The sequence below is a fragment of the Odontomachus brunneus genome, unplaced genomic scaffold (assembly GCF_010583005.1).
Source record: "Odontomachus brunneus isolate Ranch 3 - 2012 unplaced genomic scaffold, Obru_v1 Obru_scaffold_061, whole genome shotgun sequence".
Lineage (NCBI taxonomy): Eukaryota > Metazoa > Arthropoda > Insecta > Hymenoptera > Formicidae > Odontomachus > Odontomachus brunneus.
The window spans coordinates 1,534,585-1,550,941 of record NW_022639511.1 but is presented as its reverse complement, the minus strand read 5'-3'; the positions used below and the strand labels follow the sequence as shown (position 1 = coordinate 1,550,941).

The 16,357-nt window shown below is 35.2% G+C and overlaps 2 protein-coding genes across 4 annotated transcripts in view; one reads left to right on the top strand and one right to left on the bottom strand.

Moving 5' to 3' along the window:
* The window catches only part of LOC116846196 (THAP domain-containing protein 1 B-like), an 18,504-nt gene extending 4,019 nt beyond the window's left edge, over positions 1-14,485 (top strand). The window contains exons 3-6 of one of the 3 annotated variants that reach the window (XM_032819735.1): positions 6,429-6,588; positions 6,732-6,816; positions 6,896-7,176; positions 14,253-14,485. In XM_032819735.1, coding sequence (XP_032675626.1) covers positions 6,559-6,588; positions 6,732-6,816; positions 6,896-7,176; positions 14,253-14,258 — 402 coding nt within the window. In that variant the 5' untranslated portion in view covers positions 6,429-6,558 and the 3' untranslated portion in view covers positions 14,259-14,485. Of the gene's footprint in view, positions 1-6,428; positions 6,589-6,731; positions 6,817-6,895; positions 7,676-14,252 lie in introns of those variants that run through there. The other 2 variants (XM_032819734.1, XR_004378435.1) reach the window with 2 other exon arrangements.
* The window catches only part of LOC116846195 (probable sodium/potassium/calcium exchanger CG1090), a 187,487-nt gene that overhangs the window by 107,058 nt on the left and 64,072 nt on the right, over positions 1-16,357 (bottom strand). The window lies entirely within an intron of this gene.

The following is a 16,357-nucleotide window of genomic DNA, read 5'->3' as shown; positions in this document are numbered from 1 at the left end:
TAACAAAATAAAAACTCTTTTTTTACAAAAAACAAAAAATTTTAATGCTGACTCAGCATTAGAGGAGGTGCTCTATGTGATTGTCATTCACTCTCACGCATGTTTGAGCCCTACGTCTTAGAGAATCACGCACTCTTTCAAATCACGCACTCTAACTTCATTTCTTTCTCCTGATATTTACGTTTAGTTCGCAATAGATACTACAAGTTAAACGACATTGCGTAGGCCTTAACGAATGTGAGCAAAAGAGTGTTTAATTTTTTATTTTTTAAGGCACTTAGAAAAAAGATATCCCCATTGTACCTTACTCTCCCTTATAGAAATATCATACTAAGAATCATTGATAATTATTTATTATCCAATATTTTTAATACTGAAAATAAGTAATTATCAATGATTCTTAGTATGATATTTCTATAAGGGCTCCCCTACTCCTTTGTTCATTACATTCTAAAGATGACACGACTAATAAGAAAATGACAAAGAGCTCAAATAACAAAATAGCTTGTATCTTAGAAGATATTAGTCTTAGGACCCATGTTAATTAGACCTTTTCTTCTTTTGATCAATACTACCTGCTATCAAAATATGTAATCCTTTTTTTTAAACACCCTGTATATATAATTGAATATTGTTATTTTATCTGTTATATCGTAAATTTGTACATGTACATGTACATGTTTTCAATTACAATATATCCAGTAAACATAAAGTAACGTAACATCTATGTTATAATTTCTCACTCAACAACGTAACTGTTACATAACACGCGAGTTGTATGTAACATTTACATTGTTCATTGGAAAATTATAATATAGATGTTACATTACTGTGACTTTGTGTTCACTGTGTACAATTTATACTACTTATTATTTTAATATAGAATCTCATATTACATAATCATTAGCACGGAAATATTATACAATGCTCTTATGAATATTTATAATTTGTAACACATATAGGAGAAGAACAATTTCAACAATTTATGATAAACAGTATGACTGAAACAAAATTTTCATTAAAACGTTGCGAAAATATTTTGGCGAATATATTAAATACAATCAACGATTCTAATATGTCAGAAAAAGATGAAAATTTTACATTGACAAGTGATATATTACATGAATTTCCAATAGCAGATTTGGAAACTGTGGACATAAATGAACAGCAATTTCAAACTAAGGAATCGTACAAAAATGCTGTAGTAAAATGTAACGAGACAACTGTTCTTATTAGTTTATTTTTATTACGTTATTTATATCGAGTATAGCCCATATCGCTCACCCAGTTCATATAGTTTATATAATTTTTATAGTTTATATAGTTCAGGGAATTTATATCATCACTACGTTCCTCGCTACATGTATATAGTTCACCGTTGTTCGCTTTCTATAGATACTCTGAGACAAGTACACACACACACACACACACACGCACACACACGCGCACACGCGCACACGCGCACACGCGCACACACGCACACACGCGCACACACGCACACGCACACGCACGCACACGCACGCACACGCACGCACACGCACGCACACGCACGCACACGCACGCACACGCACACACACACACACACACACATGCATCTAACTGCTGTAGCGTCGAACCCCTTCCCATCCCCCCATCGGCACAAGTCACAAGGAGCCTCGGCGTGCGCTAACTCGGTACGGCGCCGCTACGTGGCGCCGGCCGAATACCACGGCCTCTTCTCGCGGTTAAATTTTGCGAGCCGACACGATATAAAGGAGACACTCAGCCGCTACCGACAAGAGTCGTCGATCGGTCTCATCCGAGGTCGGTTCGGGAGAATATCCCTGACGACGCCCTCCTGGTGACGAGTTGCCGATTCAACCGCCACCGTTCCCATCCTCTTGGACGAACGTGTTGCTGATTCAATCGTCGTCCCCTTCTTGCATCCTCTCGACGACCGTGTTGCCGATTCAATCAATCGTCGCTCCTGACTCCTGGGGAACATCGTTCCCAACCTCGACGACCGTGTTGCCGATTCAATCGGTCGTCGTTCCTAACTCCTGGGGAACCGCGTATCGACGCGACCGCACTCCCCCGCGATCGGGTACGTTGCCTTCGCAACCGTCGCTCCGCGTACCGGAGTCGTACCTTCTGCACCACGACTATAGCGTCTATACATACTGTAAATACTGCTTTGTACATAACACTTCTTTCATAAATAAATCTAAGTTGTAAATATCGACCGCGCTCTCTCTCTCATCTTCCCTCACGCGAACCCGGACTCCGGTGAGCGAAATCCGGCAATAGAAAGGAGAAACGTTACAAAGATAAATTGCATATCTTACATATTTTAGTTTCATTATCATAGATGGTTCTCATATTTTAAGTCTTCTAAAGTTTATCTTTAGATCTGTATTTAATAAAACTATCCGCATAATATATGGAGATAAACTGAAAGACTTATTAAATATAAGAACATGTATGAATGCGGATATATATGTTTATGATCTCTATATTCAACATCCTTTATAGAAAAGTATGATTGTAAATTGAGTGATACATTATTGTTCATCAGTAATTTATCGTTCTTACAAATAATACAATTACTGACTGACGAGAAAGTATCATTTTGTACCCAAATTATTACAACTAATAATACTTTTCTATCATGGATATAGATTTTGCAAAGAATTGCATTATTAATTATTGCAGAAAATCATGTATAAACATATTTGTAATTAATAACTCCACTTGAATGGTTATTTGCTTAAGGACTGTTTTGTTAAGAATAGTTTCATGTACAATTATACAGCAACTGTATATTTAGCATACCCATGATTCGACATTCAAGCAGTGCTGCCAGAAATGAACGTCGGTAGCATTTCATAGCATGTGAAAGGGATAGCGCACAAATAAACGCTCCGCATTCGTTTGCGTTCGCACTTTAAGATACGTGGATACGCGGCGTTCAGTTGTGTGCGGCGTCCCCTCCTCATGCTACAAAATGCAACCAAAGTTGATTTCTAGCTACACTGCATTCAACATGCAATATATCATTATTAGACACAAGATCCAATAGTTGTCATATACTTGTAAATTCGACCATTTTAGATAAAACCATTTTAGTTCTGTACTCTTTTGCAAATAATTACGCAAATTTTAGAGTTATTAATTAAAGAAGCCTCTATATATAACCAGTTACAATAATAAATAACGCAAAATTTCATGCGGTTGTTGGCAAAATGGTACAGGACGTTTTTCCTTCAGAATGACATATTCAATATACATGTATAACGTGTTACACACTTATCGTTGCACCTTGTTTTATATACAGGGTTTGCAAAAAGTCTGGAAACGGTCAAATATCTCGAAAAGGATCAACTGTAGCGAAAAATATGTAAGTAACAAAGTTGTAGGGCTTAATAAAATGTACCTAATGATGGCTAAAAATTTGACTTTGGGTGGAGGACAAAGGTCATACGAAGGTCAAATTGAATTTTTTAAATTGAACCCCCACTTTTTATTACATATTCTTGTAGCTTATTTCAAGAGCTTTCCAAAAACCTATAATAAAGTATTTTTTTATTAGGCATATTTAGAGTTATGAGGCTTGAAAGTTAAAATACCGCCGGCATTAGCATAACTCAAGGTGCACCGCGTGGAGGTTGCACGGTCGGATTTGCACCTCGTGTGTGTGTGTGTGTGTGTGTGTGTGTGTGTGTTGCAGCGGAAATTAGGACCCCACGGTTCGTCACTTCCGCGGTATTTAGTGACTCCAAACCCTCTCTGCTGTGTGTAGGTGACATACCTTTTAAAATATCGTTTTCCACTTTCTCAATTAATCAAATGTTCAAAATGTCTTCCTTCTACCGTTTGATAATGAGCTAGACGCTCATAGAAATTATTAATCACATTTCTTATTTGTTCTAAAGTGACCAGAGATGCTTCCTATGTTATTCGGTTGCTAAGGTCTTCCAAATTACGTGATTTCGTCGCATAAACCTTACTTTTGAGATGTCCCCAAAGAAAATAATCAAGAAGAGACAAATCAGGTGATCTAGCAGGCCATTCAATGGTAACTCTCCTATCTATCCATCGATCAGGAAAAACACGGTTTAGAAGTTCTTGAATTCTTACTGCATAATGAGGTCCTGCTTCATCTTGCTGGAACATATGTTTTGCATGTTTGCATCAAATAAATTTTCAATTTAAGGTATAATATGATCTCGCAATAAGTTTTCATACTTTTCAGCATTCAAATTACCATCTATAAAAAATGGCCAATAATACCGCGAATACAAATTTCTGCCCAAGCATTCAATTTTTATGGATACTGTGTGCGAAGATCACTCATCCAATGTGGATTGTCACCACTCCAATATCTACAATTGTGACGATTAATAGCACCGTTTATTTCAAATGTGGCTTCGTCAGAAAAAACAACAAAATTTAAAAAATTAGCCTCATTACTTCGATGCATCATTTCTTCACAAAATTGAATTCTTCTATCACAATCGTCTTCCATAAGTTCTTGAGTGATCATAATTTTATAAAGATAATATCTCTGCCTTTTTAAAATGCTTCTGCTGTAATTGATATTATAAGCTTGCGCTGCTCTTGGCACAGATAAATGAGGATTTTCTTGAAATGATTGCAAAACATCCAAACTATTATCATCATTTGTTGCGGATTTTGGTTTTTCGCTGCGAGGTCGGTCTTTAACTGTTTCTGTTTCGTGAAAACGTATCACTGTCTTCTGACGGTGGATTTAGAAATAGGATTGCGATCATGATATGTAGCATTGAATAGATCAGCTACTTCTTGATATGATCTAATGCGGTCTCCAAATCCTCAATAAATAAGCAGCATTATTCTTTCTTTTTCGATCAACATTTTCGAAAAAGAAATTTGAAATTGTAATTGGAAAAAGAAAAAGAAAAGACAGAGTGAGATACGAGAGAGCGCGACTCGTTTTTTAAAATACAAAGATCGAGGAGCGTTATCGTGAAGCGCGGGTATGTGCGAGTTTCGACTGAGTACGTGTGATATTACGTCGTGAATGAATAACCTCGTTCGATGAGAGCGAATGAACAACTAAGCCGGTCATATCGTCTAGCTCGAGACACGAAAAACAAAATTATTCTTGTTTTTCTCCTGTGTTTATGTTTTTTAGGCTCCCAGCCTAGTTGTTCATTCGCTCGCATCGAACGCGGTTATTCATTCACGACGTAATGTCACACGTACTCAGTCAAAACTCGCGCATACCCGCGCTTCACGATAACGCTTCTCGATCTTTGTATTTTAAAAACAAGTCGTGCTCTCTCGCATCTTACTCTTTACCTTTTCCCTTTCTTTTTCCAACTACAATTTCAAGTTTCTGTTTTAAAAATGTTAACCGATAAAGAAAAGATAATGCTGTTTCTTTATCGAAAATTTGGAGACCATATTAGATCATACGAAGAAGTAACTGATCTACACATTCAATGCTGCATATCCTGATCGCAATTTTAGTTCTAAATCTACCGTTCAGAAGACAGTGATACGTTTTTACGAAACAGAAACAGTTAAAGATCAAAATCCTTTCAAGCCTCATAACTCTAAATATACCTAAAAAAAAAAAAAATACTTTATTATAGGTTTTTGGAAAGCCCTTGAAATAAGCTACAAGAATATGTAATAAAAAGTGGGGGGTCCAATTTAAAAAATTCAATTTGACCATCATTAGGTACATTTTATTAAGCCCTACAGCTTTGCTACTTACATATTTTTCGCTACAGTTGATCCTTTTCGAGATATTTGACCGTTTCCGGACTTTTTGCCAACTCTGTATACACTTTGTATATACAGGGTATCCGACTTCCGTTTCCGGTGTGTGTGAGGTGACTTGTCAAAGTAAGTGTGTGGAGAGAGTGCGAGAGAAAAAGAGAGAAAGGATTGGTGTTAAGGAGTGGTGTGAGTGAGAGGGGGAGAAGGGTAACGAGAGCAGTGTGAGAGGATGTGGGTTGCAGGGAGGAAGCAGTGAAGGGATAGGAAAGTGAGGACGAAGTTGGAAAGCAGAAGAGGTTAGGATAGAGAAGAAGGAGTGGATAGGTAGAGGAGGGTAGAGATATTCAAGGGAGAGTTATGCCAAAGACGTGATGTTTTGACTAAACCGGAAATGATGTATAGGTCTGTTCGTTATAGGTGAACTGCTGTCCTATAGTTGAGTGCTCCATGGTTGAGTATCTTATAATAAAAAATGAAATAAAATAAGTACTTTAAAAAGAATTTATTCTTATAAATTAATAGAAATGACAAAGTTTTAAACCATATAAAAATTATTTTATTATAAAAAAATTATTGTAATAAATAGTTTTTATCGTCTCTTGTAAAATGTTCTTAGCGTAGGTTAGAAGTCAATTATTGATATATTCAATATTAAACTAATGAATCTTTTACTTTTTGTATAGGTTCAATATGCCGGGCTGTTCGGCAGATTATTGTACGAATTCGACGTCTAAAGGTTTCCAAATGTTTACTTTTCCCAAAGATAATGTTAGAAGAGCACAATAGATAAAGAACATGGGTTGAGAAAATTGGATGCCAACTAAATATACAACTATCTGTGAGGTATGTAAACTTTGATAGAATGACTGATTACAAAGAACATGAGAAAATTTGGAACACTAATAATGTTGCCAGTATAAATGTTAACGGATTCATAAAAAATACTTTCTAGTAGTATTTTATTAGAATAATATCCATATTAACAGGTTCACTTTTCACAAAACATGTGGGAGAAACAGAGAGTCGATGACAAAAAAAAATTAAAATTTAATGCCGTTCCAGCATTATTTGGTAGAGTATAGTACAACTTTATTTCATTATCAAAATGAATATTATACCGGAAATAAAGATGTTTATGTTACTTTTACAGAAAAATTAAATGTCGGGCATACTTTCGACGTACAAAACCTCATTAACAATATTTCCGAAGTTAAACCTAGTTCTGAATCTGATGACAATTGTGATGAAATTATTGAGAGACATGAGAACGTAGAGGTTTCATCGCAAGGAGTGTCTATTGCTGACCGAGGAGATTTGAAAGAACATCTCCAGAAATTGGAACAGTTATTGTTGAAGAGTGAAAGACTGCGGATGCAAGCAAACAAAAAGTTGCGAGCAGCTAAAACTAAACTCAAACGACTAGAAAAACAAGTAAATAATCGAAACCAAACTATAGATAAAATTTTTAACAATTATCAGCTTTTACTTTTAAATAATGTACACAAAAAGATATATAAGTGGTCTAATGAAACAATGGTGAAAGGTTTTCGCTTGAAATTTTCTTGTGGTTCCGCTGATTATAAAGAGTTATTAAAACAACGCCATCCTTTACCCTCTTTTCGAACACTACATCGTTATTTAGATCGTTAAGTATTAAAATTTGCACCTGGAATAATTTTGGAAATTTTTCAATTTTTGCAAATCAAAGTACAGCAGTTTGAAAAGGAAATCGATGCTGATTGCTTGTTAATATTAGATGAAATGAGTATTATACCGTCCAATGTTTATTGTCCATCATTAGATAGAAAGCTTGGAGCACCAACACTGAAAAGCAAAAAGGCAGAAGCACATTATGCTTTAGTATTCATGTTAGCTGGAATTGCAAGTCGGTGGAAGCAAATCGTTGCGTATGAATTGACAAGTGGAAATGTATCAGGGATGGATTTGAAAAAAATTATCTGTGATATAATTGAAAAAACTGAAAATATTGGGTTGAGAGTATATGCCGTTGTTTCAGATATGGGTAGTTCAAATCGTGCAATGTGGCGAGAATACGGAATAAATATATCGCGTAATTAAAAAATTCAGAATTCTATTTTCCATCCTTGTAATAAAAATCGTAAGCTTTTTTTCTTCTCTGATCCTGTTCATGCATTTAAAAACTTAAAGGAAGGACTGTTAAACAATAAATTCTTCAAGTTGCCAGATAAAATTGTTCAGAAATACCATTTGTCATCAGATAAAGTTGACGTAGCTCATATTAATGATTTAGAAATATGTCAAAGTATTAGGATCTTGAGTAAGTTCTCGTTGATTTTTCGTGAAAATTAACGCTTTATTTAAAAAAAGTCGTAAAAAAAACATGTCACTGAAAGTATTGTCCATCGCTAGCCACTACTTTTTTCTATCTTTCTGGCAGCATTTGAATTCCACGTCAGAACAACGACATGTCTTTTGAGGCTATCCAAGAGTCGACCCATTTTTTGGCATCTTCATAAGAATGGAAGTGCTGCTCAGTCAGGCCATGTGCCATCGATTGGAATAAGTGATAATCGGAAGGCGCAATGTCTGGTGAATATGGCGGGTGGGATAGGACTTGCCATTTAAGCGTTTCCAAGTAGGTTTTCACCGGTTGTGCAACATGTGGCCGAGCGTTGTTATGTTGCAAAATCACTTTGTCGTGTCTCTGCTCGTATAGTGGCCGTTTTTCCTTCAATGCTCGACTCAAACGCATCAATTGTAGTCGATAGCGATCTCCCGTGATGGTTTCGTTCGGTTTGAGCAGCTCATAATAAACTACACTCAACTAATCTCATCAAATGCAGAGCAGAAGCTTCGAACCATGGATATTCGGCTTTGCCGACGATGTTGATGCATGGCCGGGCTTATCCTACGATCTTCTACGCTTAGTGTTATCGTAGTGTATCCACTTTTCATCGCCAATCACGATACGATGCAAAAAACCTTTCCTTTTCTGCCGTTGAAGCAGCTGTTCACACGTGAAAAGACGCCGTTCGACGTCTCTCGGCTTCAACTCGTATGGCACCCAATGTCTTTGTTTTTTAATCATTCCTAATACTTTCAAACGTTTCGAAACTGTTGTGTGATCAACTCCTAATGATTCTGCAAGTTCAGCTAGCGTCTGGCATGAGTCTTCATGAAGTAATGCCTCCAATTCTTCGTCTTCAAACTTTTTCGGTGCGCTAGAGCGTTCTTTATCTTCAACATCAAAATCATTATTTTTGAAGCATCTAAACCAATCTCTACATGTTGTTTCCGACAGAGCATGGTCGCTATAAGTCTCAACAAGAATTCTGTGTGCTTCAGCTGCAGATTTTTTTTTAATAAAGTAGTGCAGTAAAATTCCCCAAATACTCTTTTTTTGGCACGAAACTCGACATGTTTATGAAAAAAAAGTTGTTTACACTTCGCCGAAATGACATACACTGAATTTCAAGCTTGTTTATAGTACTTCCTTATAGATGTGTTACCATCTTAAACTACACGCACGCAGTTCTAGTAACGCCATTTGTTGGAAAATAGCGAAAACTTATTCAAGGTCCTGATAGTTTCTATAATTTTGCTAGTAAAATCCGAAACCCGTCACATTGACGAGTCTCGTAAGGGATAACACCTATAGGTTTGTTCGAGTTACTTGTACTATTCACACTTTTACACCTAATGCCCGTTGCACACTAGTGCACCTCATACAACACAAATTTTCCAAAATACGTTCTGAAGATGCTTTTAGGACGGAGGGATGTTATCAGAATATTTTCAGGACATCCTTTGGAGATGTGAGTTGTCTGAAAATAGCTAATATCTAATAAGTTTATTCGCATTAATTGAACTTTTTACACTTTCACACTTAATGCACATTAATTCTTTAGAGGTTCTAAAAATGACGTCATAATTTCCGTTCGTGTTACGAGTGTAAATACAATTCTAATACACTTTTTACACTTGATCCCAAGCAAGAGTCCCACGAAAGAACGTCCTAAGAATACTCTGATGACGTCCCTCCGTCCTGAAAATGTCTTCAGAATGTATTTTGGAAAATTTATGTTGTTTGAGGTGCACTAGTGTGCAACGAGCATTAGGTGTAAAAGTGTGAAAAGTACAAGCAACTCGAAAAAACCTTATGTAACCGGCTATAAATGAAGTCTACATTTGAGAATTTTTTTTTATTTACTGAATCATGCTACTAAAAAATGAGTTCGATAATTTTATTAGACATGTCAAGAAGTACAAAAAATAATTTTTTCATAATTAAATTTTACAAAATGGTGGATCTGCAACAGCGTGAAGGAGACAGTCGATTTGGCAAGGTGTCCGCGGCTAGCAGCATAAATGCCATATAAATGCATAATTTTTTGTTTAGAACAAAAAAAAATTTTTTATTTTCCTTACTCCAGTACCTAGAGAAATACGTAGCCGTTTTTGAAAATATTAATTTTTGATAAAATGGCGAATTTTAAAAGAAAAAAATACCATTTTTCCACGAAAAAAATCGAGTAAAATCAACTATAACTAAAAAAATTTGTAACTTATTAAAAAAAATCCTATGTATTTTTCTAGAAAATTTAATTTTTTAAATACTGTTAAAATTTTAAGTAAATTGGTTAAACATTGTTTGAGTTCTACTGTTAGCCAACTTTAAAAATGCTGTTTTGAGAAAAACACGTTCAAAGTTTTGAATGTTAATATTTTTAGGTTAACAATTGAAATTTTACTTTTAGTGAATTTATCTTTAGTCTGCGATCCCAGGACCATAAAGTTGCTCTTCAGCAGCAAGATTTTCATCCTCTTCGTCTTTTCTCGCAGCTTTTAAGCTCGAGCGAACCTCTTTCGCCACATCGCTGAGTGAGCGATCAGAGAGCTTGATACGGTGTGCATCGGTCTCGACACAAAAATTATAGCAGTTAGGGCTTACAATAATGCCCAGAATTTGCATTATTATAACACTGCACATTCCATCGTTAAACTGGCACACGGCAATGTCAGACGCGCGTGCGTCTTCTCAACAACTATACTGACAGTTACACTAATACATTTGAAATATAATGGCGGGAACTTTTATTCCTTAAGAAATAATAAAAAAGTAAGAGAAGTAAAACAATGAGATAAAGTAATGGAGCAACTGGAATTTATCGACTTATTATTAAGAATAACAAAGCAAAGATGGTTCCTAATTCGGAGATTTAGTTTATGTTTAGAAATCAGCCGACTTAGCTTTTGGTTCAAACTTACTAGACAAAGACAGAGCGCTGTTCAAGACCTAGGCTGCGTTCGCTTTGGGCGCTGTAAACGCCATTCTATCTTTCGTTCACTCATTACACGCGGGAAGAAGATAGAATGACGCTTATAGCGTATAAACGCCCAAAGCGAACGCAGCCCTACAAGCATACTCTCTCTCATCCCGCAACATTCAAAAGGTAGCGTGCGTTCCAGGTAGTATATATTTCAGTGAATCGACAAGGCACGGACCGTGTGGTTAGATTGTGTTCGTGTCTATTATTATGGCACTAGGGATGGGCATCGGTAAACATACATCGATATTTGACATCAATGCTAACATCGACACATACTATCGACGTCCAATTAATATCAGTTACCAAACATCGATATTTTTTTAATATCGAAGATTTTTAAGGTTCAACCCTTATAGAAATATCATACTAAGAATCATTGATAATTACTTATTATCCAGTATTTTTAATACTGAAAATAAGTAATTATCAATGATTCTTAGTATGATATTTCTATAAGGGAGTAGGAGCTAAAAGTCGAGTTTAGCTTAACGGTATTTTCTATTGTATCTGTACTTTCCAATATTTTGAAAAAATCAAATTTTTTCAATTTTGGAGAAATTATATTTGTTCATAAAATGTTGTTTGTAGTTTTGCTTGTTGTATTCCAAATGTCGCAAGTGTACAATCTGTAGTACAGCACGCGAGAATTAACCGACCGATTAACTTAACGCACTGTGGGCCAGGAGACTAATAAAACTGGCCAAAATTAATATCTTTTAAAATATGTGAACATATGTAACACCGTTACACATATGTAAGGTTCTCGGCATCGCTCATTCCATTTCTGATCAAAATTTCAAAATTCAAAATGGCGAATTTAATATGGCGGACTAAAATGCAAAAAGTGACTTGATTTGGTTGAAACTCGATACTCGGGGGTTTTTGGTATCGTTGATTACAAATATGAACTCAAAATTTCGAAATTCAAAATGGCAGATTCAATATGGCTGACCAAAAGTGACTTGATTTGTATGAAACTTGGTAATCAGGGGTTTTTGGGATCGCAGATTATAAATCTGAACTCAAAATTTCGGAATTCAAAATGGCGGATTCAATATGGAGACCAATATCTATTAATTATGTCTGGATTGATATGAAACTTGACATTTGAAGGTTTTCAATGTGGCTGATAACGAATTTTACATAAAAAATTTAAAATCCAAAATGGCAGATCCAATATAATGACCATAAAATAAAAATATGGGGTTTTGTAATTGAAACGCCTGCAGTTTGCTTACATTTTACTTTAAACTTTCGTATAAAAAATGTTGGAAAAAAGCTTTTAAAACTGCATGAAAATTTCAGTATAGAGTATGAGATCGCTGAATCCAAATCTGATATCATATTTTTAAAATTCAAGATGGCGGATGCAATATGGTGGATCAAATGCAAACAGTGACTTTATTTGGATACAATTCGGTAGTTGGAAATTCTTCAAATCTGAATACGGATTTAAATTCGATACTGAATACGAATTTAAATTCAAAATTCAGAAATTCAAAATAGTAGATCCAATATGGCGAACCAAAAGAGTCAGTCAGTTCGAAAATTTTAATTTTAAATACGGATTCGAATGTAGCGACCACGAATATCTACGAGGGTCGTTCAATAAGTCCTTAGAAAAAAATAGAAAAACAAATTATTTTGGGTAGATTTTTTTATTTTTCAATATAATCTCCTTTTAGCTCGATACACTTTTCCCAGCGTTTCTCCAACTTTTTTAAGCCGTCCAAAAAGTAGGATTTCGAAAGGTCCTCAAAATAGGCATCTGTTTGGGCGATGACCTCGTTCGACGTGAATTTTCCGCCGAGTCATTTTTTCAAGTTTGGAAATAAAAAAGTCATTGGGGGCCAAATCTGGTGAATACGGTGGATGTTGTAATAATTCGAACTTTAATTCCATAATTTTCGCCATCGAAACTGCGCAGGTATGCACCCGTGCATTATCTTGATGGAAGAGAATTTTTTTTCTTTGCCAAATGAGAACGTTTTTTCTTGATTTCTTCACTCAACCAGTGCAATAACGACGCATAATATTCTCCATTTATCGTTTGTCCTTTTTCCAAGTAATCGATGTAGATGATTCCGCGTGCATCCCAAAAAACCATCACCTTGTCGGCCGATTTCACCGTCTTCGCTTTCTTCGGAGCCAGATCGCTTTTAAAACCCACTGTTTCGACTGTTCCTTTGTTTTTGGAGTATAGTAGTGTATCCATGTTTCATCCACAGTTATGTATCGACGCAAAAACTCATCAGGATTGTGACGGAAAAGCGCCAAACCAGTCTCCGAATTGATCTCACGATTGCGTTTATTCTCCACTGAGAGCAAACGCAGCATCCATCTTGCCGAGATTTTTTTCACACTCAATTTTTCGTGCAAAATTGAAAACACTGTACCTTGTGATATGCCTATGGCCTCAACTATTTCGCGCACTTTGATTCGTCGATCACTCAAAACCATATCGTGGATTTTGTCAATCATTTTTGAGGAAGTCACTTCCACTGGACGTCCCGAACAATATTCATCATTTGTGGATGTACGGCCACTTTTAAACTCATTTACCCAATTGTACAACAATCGCAAATACAGGAGCAGATATGCCATGAACTTCATCTAACTCGGCTTTGATCTCTTTCGGTGTTAAGCCTTTTAAATAGAAGTATTTAATCACCGCACAAAACTCATTTTTTTTCCATTTTTCTAAATAAACAGAATTTTTTTGCTTTAATGACTATGAAAATGAAACCACGTGATGGATATAGCTAAAACTTTAACAGTAGTCTAGTGAGAGATGACGCTTACTAAAAGCAAATCTTTTTCGATACTACAAGCGCCTCCTTTTAGATTTTCTAAGGACTTATTGAATGACCCTCGTATAAATACCAATTTTCACGACGAGCGGAACATTTTTAACATTTCTGTCCGCCATTTTGAACCCGACATTTTAAATTTCTAAATTCTGTGTTCATATTTGAATTCAGACCCCGAAAACCTATTAATACCAAGCTGTGCAACGATCAGAGCACTTTTAGCACTTCTGTCCACCATTTTGGACCTGCCATTTTGAATTTCTAAATTTTAAGTATAGATTCGAATTGAACGACTCCGAAAATTTATAGATACGAAATTTCACGACGATGGAAGCACTTTTTGTCTACAGCTATTTTCTTAGATTTGCTAATCCATTGTGCACAGGCATGAAGCATGTACGCAGTATCTCGCGAATATCTCCATAAATTATGGATGGTGACAACTGGTGGCAGCTGAACTTATAGAACACATAAATGAAGCTCACGGTACCTCAAATGAAGATATAAGGCTCTACTTCGCGCAACGTTGCAAAAAATGACATTGCGGTAAATATTCAGAAATGTATGCGTATAATATTCCGTCATTTTGTCTATTTTGTATTTTTGCACTCTGCACGTTATTATAATGGTTTGTCTAAATATAATGATGGATGAGTAGCAGTTGCAGATTCTTCATTTCCCAGCAAGCAAAATGCTGGCAGCATGCTAGTAGTATGTCGGCAGATTGAATTATGATTATGCAGCAGATTTCAAGCAACTGTGTCCTCATTAAACTTAATTTTCTCTGCAACATGTTGCAGATAAAGTGAAAAACTGTTGCAGAAAAACATATCATCATTTGCCCTAATAATATAATTGCAAAAATATGTTACCTTCCTCGCATAGCCTAATTTCTATTTCAATGACGCGACAAGTGCGGTAGAAATAGAACACGATTTGCTGTCACGATATGACAATAGAAATATAGAAGATATATCACACAACGTGCTACATCATGTACTAACGACAAAAATACGGCAGAAATCGATCATAACGTGCTTTCGAACGTGAAGACAGAAACACAGCAGAAATCGATCACGACGTGCCGCTCGAACGTAACAGCAGAAACGCAACAGAAATTGATCATGACGTGCGTCCGAAAGCAATAGTAGATACGAGGCAGAAATGCCCTGATGGAAAAATGCTGAAATTATAATGAAACTTGCTGAAAACGTAATAAAATGTGCTGAAATTTTGCTGAAAAACTCAATTAATTGACCCACATTCATTATGATTTTAGCAATATTCATCGAAAATCAGCGAAATCGTCGTAAATTTCAACAATATTTATTGAAAATCAGCGAAATTTCAGTGAATTTCAATAAGTTTCAATAAAATCCAGTAGAAAATCATTGAAACTTAAAATCAAGAAAAATGTCCCATACAACACAGTAATGTTGAATCAATTATTTTCATGTCTCATATAACTGCTAGAAACCGAAGATTGTCAAACACATTCTAAAACTTTCGCGACCTCTCTCGATAATTTCGAATCCGAAGCGGTCACCTATCTATGCCTTACTTTGTTAAAGGTGTGCCTAACCTGATGTTCGCGCGGTACGCGGTGATGCCAATGATTCTAACGATGTTCTTACAGTTTATGCTTATATAGAGGAAAGTAGCCAAAAGCGACATAGGCCTCCTAAAGCGACATACTTCTATATCTCAAATATTAAATGTTGTATTTTATCGAAACTAATATAAACGTAATCCGTTTTATCAATTAAGTTATAAAAAATTCATACTTGGTATATTTCTTATTCCTTTATATGCTAAATTAGCAAATATCGAGTTTTAGAAATTCGTAAGTTTTACTTTTATGATTTTTATCGATTAATTGTGTAAAGTAAATAACGATAATTATCATTTTGTTCAATATTAAGTTCTTCTACATGCATTTGGGTTTTGCAAAAATATTTTTTTAATATTATTACCTTCATCACTTTTTTACTGTATAACTTGAAAAATTTTATGAGAATGTGTCTTAAAATGACATACCTACAGTATGCGATAGGTGCGATACTCTGTGACTAATATGTCTTGATTATTAACCTCCCATTGTGACGTGACATTTGTTTATTTTAAATTTTAATTTTATTTAGTTTAAAAATATAACATATGTAAAATATGTGAAAAAATGAAAAAGATGAAAAAAGATATGTCTTTATTTAATTATATTTCTCTTTTGTAACATTATATTTTGAATAAATGAATATTATTCAACCATTAAACGCATTAATAAACTATTTATTATCAAATATTATTATATATGCGACATATTATATAAATTCCAATAAATATGTCGCTTTTGGCACCTATTTTCTTTGAACTCCATTTTCGTGCATTTTACGGAAACATTTTTTTAAACGGCATCCCCTATTTTTTATTACATATTCTTGTAGCTGACCTCGAGAGCTTTCCAAAACATTGTAATGAAATGTTTCTTCATTG